The sequence below is a fragment of the Eurypyga helias genome, unplaced genomic scaffold (assembly GCF_000690775.1).
Source record: "Eurypyga helias isolate BGI_N326 unplaced genomic scaffold, ASM69077v1 scaffold10960, whole genome shotgun sequence".
Lineage (NCBI taxonomy): Eukaryota > Metazoa > Chordata > Aves > Eurypygiformes > Eurypygidae > Eurypyga > Eurypyga helias.
Window position 1 is genome coordinate 5275 of NW_010227632.1, and position 9405 is coordinate 14679.

At 39.0% G+C, this 9405-nt stretch overlaps 1 protein-coding gene across 1 annotated transcript in view; it reads right to left on the minus strand.

The window, feature by feature from the left end:
* Positions 1–1590: 1590 nt before the first annotated feature.
* Positions 1591–9405, minus strand: part of LOC104513497 (calcium-binding mitochondrial carrier protein Aralar1-like) — a 29450-nt gene continuing 21635 nt past the window's right edge. The window contains exons 8-11 of the mRNA XM_010156874.1: positions 6081–6165; positions 5479–5637; positions 1911–1963; positions 1591–1719 (exon numbers count right to left, since the gene is read on the minus strand). Coding sequence (XP_010155176.1) covers positions 1591–1719; positions 1911–1963; positions 5479–5637; positions 6081–6165 — 426 coding nt within the window. The remainder of the gene's footprint in view (positions 1720–1910; positions 1964–5478; positions 5638–6080; positions 6166–9405) is intronic.

Consider the following 9405-nt stretch of genomic DNA (forward strand, 5'->3'; position numbering starts at 1 on the left):
CAAAGAAATGAACATCCCTGAGGTTGGTAAACTGTGACCAACTCGTCTCCTACAAAGCCCAACTTCATTTAAAATCTCCCAAACTAGGGGAGATAACTACTTCTCTTGAAAAAGGAGATGACAGTATCAGCTAGGACAGTCAGCTAGAGGAGATAACTACTTCTCTTGAAAAGGGAGATGAGAGTATCAGCTAGGACAGTCAGCTAGAAGAAAGGGTTGTGTTGGGACGGATTATAAATCTGCTCAGCTTCACAGAAACATCCACATTTCTGAAAGCTTATCTGACAAAGCTTATCAAGTTTCCTTCCAATTTTTGCACGTTCACTGCAGTGAGACAATAAAGTAATTTTGAACAGGGAGTACCTGCCGGGAAGTGGAAAAGCCTGAATTTAATATTATACATTTCAGTACAAAAGAATGTAAAATCATAAAGCTGATTATCAGATGGTTGATTTTACTTACGTATTTAGCCATGACACAGAGAAAACCACTAATGAATTACATTCATTTCTGTTATGAGGGACCTGTATGTGCTTTCTGTGTTACTGAGCTTCCCAGAAAAAGGTTAGTCCTTTGCGAGCTACACATCACCGCTGCTTTCTCACGTTTCTCAGAAAATACACTCTGTACACTGACAGGTGAAGACTCAAGCATGTACCAGGCTGCCAAATTCAATCAGGCAGAACTATAAGCAGCCTCCCTCCAGGGCTGCTTCTTTGAATTAAAAAGTTTGCAGAGGTCAACAACCTTTCTGCCCCAGGTTTTGTTGTAAGCTGAGGAGGTTTTATACCAGCCTGTCAGTCTACTCAACTGGAAGTTATTAGTGCTCTCTGCTACAAAAGAAACCTAACTCAAGCCTTAAACATTTTATAGGGTTAACAACTGTTGGGGGATCCCACAAATGAAATTAGCCAATGTGGAAAACCAAAAGAAATCTATCATCAATATCAACTCAAACCACTTACAGATTGCTTATAGATGGACTAAATTAAAGCCCTCAACCTCACCAAAAACACCAATTTGTTTCTGAACAGTATTTAGAGGATGGATGTGGTTAGTGTCTGGAGTAATGTAGCTACATTTCATCTGAAGGCATTTAAACAGAAAATTCACTACATCGTTCAAACTTCAGACATTTTCATGAACCGAAAAATTTCCCATGTAGCATGCTGAAGAGCGTGTTTCTTTTCCTTCTTAAAATCTTCAGCGGGCAATAGATCTTTTTAAACTGTTCTAGCTTCCCTCTGCCCCCTGAAGGAAACGCAAACACGCTCTCTGTGATCCATTCTCAAGGAGTATCTGTATTTTTCCAAAATACCCATGAACGTCAACGCAAGCAAAAGTATGGAAAGGGAGCAAAGGCACCCTCTTTTAGCCTTTTGTGAGCAAAACCACTGCTGGACCTGAAAGAGAAACTGAGCCAAAAGAGGTTGTTCAAGCACGTAATTCCAAGGGAAATCAACTCAGAGCATGCAAAGCTTTACAAACAGAAAAAGTACTTTTTTTAGTTCTTGTGACTGGGAGAAAAAAAGAACAGTTCTGCTGAAATCAACAGAGCACACCCACTAAACGTCATTTCAACTGCACCCCTCATGACTGAGAATCAATTTTTCCCAGGAATAGGGGAGGGATACTTACACAGCCTCCAGCAAGGACCTCTGCAGGGAATGGAATGGAACCATCTTTCTTAGTAAATTTGTCTCTGACAAAGTCATTAACCTAATAAAGATAGAATAGATTACACACGATTTTAAGTTATTTTTCCTCCTAACTAATATATATCAAGTACATCTGTAACCATGTGTATTAGAGTGCTTGTAAGTGGTCATCTTTCACACAGTTTAGGAAATAAATCCTGTGCGTGTTAACAAACAAAAGGATGCCAGGAAAAAAAAAAAAAAGATACGTACAGTTAGCTTAATAGCCTTTTCTGGAGCAACACCTATCAGCTGTGGTAACAAGCCTATAGAAACAAAGACATCATAAGGCAACATTATCTTCCTAATACAGGAACTAGTACTTTGTAAGAGCTCTACAGAAATGCCCTTCTGCACATGGGATATCCTTTGATGTGGATGGCATTTATGTATGGGATGCTGCTAGAGCACTGCGTATTCGTAACAGTATGATTTTATATTAAGATTTCTGTTGGAAATGGTAATGAAAAGCTGACCAGCTCTACCTTCTGCAACCAAGCCAAGCCTCATGATGTTGCTGTACAGAGGAAAAAAAGGAGAAGGACTGAACACGCACCTTGGATACGCCTACTGCATAAGAGTTCATTTGACTTTTTTAGCCCCTTAGTATCATTTTCCCGTAAAGCTTGCAATTACTTTCTAAAATAGGAGAGTAATTGTGAGATACACACATGACTGATAAATTATCAACTCACTTCTACTTGACTCAGTAACCTGAGTTTTCTGAAGGCTCCGGTCAACTAAGGATATAAAGGATTTTCTCTTGTTCAGTCCCACATGGTAGCATGAACTTCTTTAAACCCTATTACTATGAAGTATTTTTTATCTCACCAAGAGGAAGCATTAGCAGACAGAAACCGATTTTGAAAAGGCACTTGCTCCTGGAAAATAGCTACTATCAAAATGAACAGCCATTTGACAAAAGCACATACACCTTTCTAGGAACTAATAGGTTTAAGAAAAAAATCAGTAGATGGCAGTCTTAACTTCCTAACGTACACGATTATAACAGCATCTGTTATTTTTAAATCCATTTTCTCTACCATCATTTTGGCGTACGTGTAGATTCTAAAACTTAAAAGGCTTATTTATATTAGAAGTGGTCACTTCCTAATGTTATTCCATGGTTATGGAATATCAATTTGTCAAAAGTGTTTGCCAGTTAACTAACAAAAAAAAACGCAGCAACAAAACTACACCAGTGCAGCTTTCCACTATTCAGTAAGTGGAAAGAATAATAGCTAAAAATTCATAAAAAATGTTCAAAATTCCCAGAAGTAGTCAGCCTGCAGAACTTTTATACTAATTCCTTGAAAGGAAGCTCAGAGCAAATGTACCTAAATACAAAATGCAGCAGTTAATATATGCAGTGTAGTGTTTTCTTCCAACATAGTACTTTCTGTGAGATTTACAGACTCGCTATGCTGAGGAAAGGTAGTTATTAAATACAAAGAAAGGTTGACAAGAAGAAAAAGAAATTCTGCCCTCCCAGCCTGAATTTCTGATCTACCATGAAAAGAGAATCCAGCTCTGCAGTACCGCCCTGGTTTCAGCTGGGATAGAGTTAATTTTTCTTCCTAGTAGCTGGTGTAGTGCTGTGTTTTGGATTTAGGATGAGAATAGTGTTGATAATACACCGAAGTCTTAGTTGTTGCTGAGCAGTGCTTACACTAAGGACTTTTTAACTTCTTACACCACTGTGCCAGCGAGGACGCTGGAGGGACACAAGACGCCGGGAGGGGACACAGCCAGAACAGCTGACCCAAACTGTCCAAAGGGATATCCCATACCGCATGACATCATGTTCAGCATCTAAACTAGGGGGAAAATCGGCCAGGGCCGCTGCTTGGGAACTGGCTGGGCATCAGTCAGCAGGTGGTGAGCAATTGCATTGTGCATCACTTGTTTTGTATGCTGTTTTATCGTTAGCGTTGTTATTACTATTTCCCTTCCTTTCCTGTCCTGTGGAACTGGCTTTATCTCAACCCATTAATTTTACTTCATTTTTTTCGTGTCTCTCCCCAGGGCAAGGGGATTGAGCAAACAGCTGTGTGATATTTAGCTACCTGCCAGGGTAAACCACGAGAAGTGCCTACATTTTAAACCCCAAAACTACCAGACAAAACAATCCACCCCACCCCTCCTTTTATGCAGCTGAGCTTAAAGGGCACACTCATTCAGTGCCAGAGAACCTGGGACCCTGCACCATCTAGTGAGTGACCTTAGAAGTTCCTTCATTAGTTCCAAAGTTGGATGCCAGGATCCAAAAGTGTCATAATTCTCTTGACCAAAAATTTTAAGTTTTTATTTAACAATATGAGCTTTGCAGCATGCATTCAGATCTGTTTTTTAAACTGTGGTAGACTTGGTAGAATGGTAGACATTGTACCATAACAATACAATTGGCATAATCCCGTTCAGGAACACAAGAACACAGTAAGAGGCCCACAGTCAACTCCATAAATGTTTTTGTCATTTAGTTTAATTTAGTTCCACAGACCACCCAAGTCTATGAGTCCAAGATCTCAGTAACATGCTGACCATTAGGTGTAACATTTTCAAATCAACTGCCTGAACTTCTTATGCTAAACTATCATAAAGAGTTATTAAACTGACTATTAAGAAGTTTAACAAGCTGACAATCTTTCAAACAAGACATTTTTTCTCAAGAACAAAGCACTGCTTTAACTCATCAGTGGACTCCTCCTTGACTGCAAAGTGTTTGAGAAAGGTTCCTCTACTCACTTGCACAGCAAAATCCTGCAAGATTACCACAAAGTCTTTAGCTAGAATCCACAGACGCTCACATGCAAACACTTCTCAGACACTGTCCTTGAAGACACTGTCTGGTGTCTTTGCAGACAGAACACATTACAGAGCAGAAAAAAGGGCTGCGACCATCGCAGAAGTGAGTGACTTTGCTCCAACTAAAAAAAGAAGTGCACCAGTTAATACCTTACTGACCCTTACGGAAACTGTGCACTTCATTATGTGCAATTACAATTAAAAATGGAGAATTCAACTAAACACTAATTTCAGAGGACTGGCTAGCATGTACCCCCCATGTAAGTCACCTGACTGATGTGATAAAAACCCTTTCAGAACCCTCTCCTAAGGCAGAACAAGAGATAAGACAGCTTTCAGTCTGATAAAACTGATGAAAAGTTGCTTTGAATTCTTAATGGGTATTTTTTTAATTGCAACTGTTACGAGTTCCACTGTCGATATTTTAAAGTAAAATAGAGCAGGGTGATACAACAGCAGGATGTGTTTTCTTGCTCACAGAATAAAATCATAAACCAAGTCCCACTACTTGCAAAAGTATGAGGCGTAAGATCTGGCATCCAGTTTAACAGGTGTGTTTCAAAATGAGTGTCTTCTGTCTCTTAACAAAAAAATATTTGCAGTAAAATGTCTTTTTATTCCTCAAATGCTAATCTGCTCCTTACGTTCGCCCCCAGCCAAAAGTTAAAATCCTCAATTTGTGAGATTACAATATCTACCACAGCACCCATATCCCAGAAATTAGGACTTTAAACAACCTAAGCAGCAAGGAGCAAATCAGTAATAACAAAAATGCCCAGTTTGTCAGCATTTGTTTATGATGAACAGTATTCAAGGGAAGATGAATACTGAACTCTATGAAACAGTAGCAAAATCGTATATGATATCAATCTTCCTGGTTTTCCCATAAGAAATTAGCTGTTGAGGTATTAAAAAAAAAAAGGAAGGAAAGAAGAAAATCCCCAACTTGATATATGTATATTTTTTATTCACTTACCTCTGTAAAGACCAAAAAAGCCTTCAAAACGCAAAACCTTTTTAAAGCAGTCAAAGCTGTTTTTATACATCAGCTCTCCCACGACTGAACCAGAGGTGCGCTGATTCTGCATACGAGTTTTCACCAGGTCTATGGGATATACCGCAGTAGCACCAACAGCTGTAAGAAAGCATCTAAAGTATTATTTCTGCAACATCACTGTTGGTGTAGTATGTAATTTTTATGATTATTTTCTACAGCATTTATTTACACACATTTATTTCTGATGTGTTGGAAATAAGAAAAGACGACACTGAAAGTCTAGGAAAAAGTCTCAAGGGAAATTACATTATTACATAAACCAAGTTGCGCTGAACAAAGAAAACTAGCATGAATTGCCAGTAAGGAAATCTGTTACTGAAGTAGAGTTTCAGTGGACCATGGAGGGATACTAGAACAGAAGTGATAGGAGAAGAAAGGGAATGGCACAACTGAAAATGGTGCCACCCTACAACGCTTCATGTGTATAAACAAGAAATGCACCTCAGATGAGACCAAGCAGTCTGGCAAGACAGCGGTAAACTAGCCCAAGCTTGAAAACAGAAGTCAGAAATATTACTTACCTCCAGCAATTGAGCCCAAAGTGAACCTGTAAGCTGACTCAGCTACCTGGAGCCAGATAGGCCTGCCTAACTCTCCAAAAGATTGCTGTGTGAGGAAAAGAAAAAAAAGCAGCTTGGAAATCTGCATGGGAAAACAAAGATTTCTGTGAACTGGTTTTTATAAAGTGACAGAAAGAACTCGTAAAAATTGGTAGCTTTATGTTAAGGAGAAAAAAATTAAAAAATTATTATATAACTTCCATTACGCCCAATGAATGAAGCACATTTTTCCAATACTCCTCTCAGAAAATATTCTTCCTAGTGTAACTGAAACAACTACAGTCACAAAAAAGTAGACAGAAATTCCGATGAACTTTGTTACTTTCCATTTTGTTGCCTTTGAATTTGTAAGGCATGGAACCCTCGTTTGGCTCAAATAAAATTCAGTATCTCAAAACGAATTCACTAGGTCACAGACAGGATCTATCAGCAGGGGATATACATTAAGATTACATATACATTAATACATAGCATAAAGATGGTATTTCATGTCAAGCAAAAAGTCAGTATTCCACCAGACTTTTTCAGGCAGTTGATAAGTTACAGACACAATGATGACCTCACTCACTTCAATCACATACGCTACTATAAATGCATTTGTGGTCTAAATAAATATAAGTCCGCACAGAAAATACTTGCAGAGACTCATAATCGTATTATGAAATCATTATGAGAAACAAGGTAACTGATAAACAAGATGTTAAGTGTTCAAAAACTTGCACTGTAAAGTATGCAAGATGGGCCAAATTTTCTTCCAAACATAAAAAGGGCATTAGAGAAGAATTTATATTATGCAGTATAACTTGCCTAGGTTACATCAGCGTGAAATTCTGTATTAAAGCAGATACTAAAGCCCATCTCCCAAACACAAAGCTGTTTTTCTTAAAAGCCCCCTGCACCATTAGCAGGTGCGCTCCTGACAGCGGAGCTGGGACACACACAGACCCCAGGCAGCTAGAGGAGGCTTGGCTCGGGTGCACATTATGAATTCTCCACACAGACCATCACTTGCACTTTCACAGCTAACTCACCACAGCTACCTAACTAGGTTACTCACTCTCCAGAGCTCACTGAAGCAAGGGATGTAAGAATGCCAAGTACTCTGGCACTCGGAGCCCACTGAAGGTCTGCAAAGTGGAACATCCACAGGAAGAGGGCATGTCCCGCAGTGTGAGCTACTCTGGCCCATACTGCACCGCATGTGCAAAAACCTGCCTTTATTGCATAATGGTACACGGTAGGTACACAATGCAGGACAAAAGCGATGGGATTAAGATGGAATCGTTACTGTAAAAAACCATGAACTGTATTTTATACGGCTTTTCCACAGAGAAAAAGATACAGCTACCACCATTTCCTTCCACAAGGCATTTTCCTCCCCCCAATAATATAGCTTAACGAGAAGAAAAGAGAAACTCTGGGTAGCACCAGAATTATAAATTGCACATGTGAACCAGTATAAAAAAAAAAAAAAGGCATAAAGCAAACATATTCTTTACCAGCAAATGGAAACAACAAATCCAAAGAATGTCCTCGCTAGTCCCAAACCACTAAATTTTCCTCATCCAAAAAAAGAATCACAATTAAAACAAAATAGCCACAAAACCAAATTCTAAATTACAGAGATCTCTCTTTAGATTCATGTAAATGAAAGCCACATGCAACAATACTACCCCAAAAAGGCATAGAAACAGTACTGGTTCTTCATTCCACAAAAATTTTCTCCTAGTTTAGTGCACCTGCTTCCTTTTAGCTGTTTTAAGGTTATTCTTTTTCTTCTAAGCTCCACAGAGTTCTCATCAAAATTCAATCATTCAGACATTAATCTTAATGAATATGTCACTGGATGTTAAAAATCAAATTCTTTGTGAAGGAAATGGCCCCTTTATGTTATTAAGTAAGTGTCCACAAAGTTTGCAGTTTACTTGTGTGTTCAGATGGATATGTAAATGAATGTGATTAATGCTATAGCTTTCAAATCATGAATATTTATAAACAGAAAATTACTGTAGCTGTCATCCTCATAGGATATTCAGCTGCTAGGCTTTAAGAAAATCTTACACAATGAAAAAATTGACAGTAAAGTAAACATGGATGAAAGCAGGCTAATTTCCATTTTCCCCAACTGTACAAAGATAGAGTGAGTTTATGTAAAAATTTAGATTTCCTTTAAGAAGAAATTTTAAAATCACACAAAAGTGATTACAGACTTGTTTTCATTTTCCAGGGACAGCTGGACCTCACTGGGATGATATTGTCTCTTTCATTTTATCAAAACAGTTAAATGCGGTAACATAGGGTTAACATACGATAAGGTCTAGTAAAACGCTGTTACTCATAAAACAAAGAAAACGAAATTACTTTGCTTTCTGCTGTGTTCTCTTAACACAGAATGTAGACTAGAGTATAATCTGTTCTAGTGATGAGTGAAACTTTAATCAACGAGCTCATTTTATAACAGTGCCAAGCTACAAAGGTAAGTCTGAGGTGTAAAACAAAAGTAGTATTTTGTCTACTCAGAAAAGTGAGTGCCACAAAGGCACCAATTAAACCCAAAGCTGGCAGTTTGGCATGTAATTATAAAACTTCATTAAAAATATTCCTCATGAGTCTGGATACACGTTACACAGGTTTCTGCACGCCACTAGCCAATCCATTCCGTCACTCTTGCCTTGAGGAATCCACAGGAAGGCTGTTCTGGACATTCAGTCCATTGGCTCAGGTACGCCTAATCGCCTGAGGACAAGAGAGCGGTGACATGAAGAACAGACACTGTACTTCAGACCCATTTGTTTGGAAGAGAACTGAGTGATCAAATGCACCTGTAGTAACAGCAACCAAAATACACTCCAAGTCCCACATATGGAAGACTTGCTGTATTCCGTATAGGACAATTTTTCAACCACAGCAGTTGAACTAATTCAAGATTTTCCTGTCACTGATACATATCCTAGATGTTGTTGTGGATATCACTCCTTAAAGGAACCTCTTTGCAATATGCATGAGAAGTGAGATGAGAGATAAAAGGCTTTATTAATGCACGCTTTCACTTTCAGACAGACCCTGGGACACCCCCCCATCCACTGGCAAATACAGGCCATCCACGTGGGGAACAAGGCACAGGTGGTGATGTCACTGCGCTGACGCTTTACCTCAAACCGCCCTGCAGCAGTACTGTCTGTCACTGGCATCACCAGGGTAAAGAATCTGAACTTCACCTTATGGGAGACAGCGTAGCTTGGAAAGGCGGACAAAGTTATGGCTGCCAGTGGCATGGCCTCCTGCC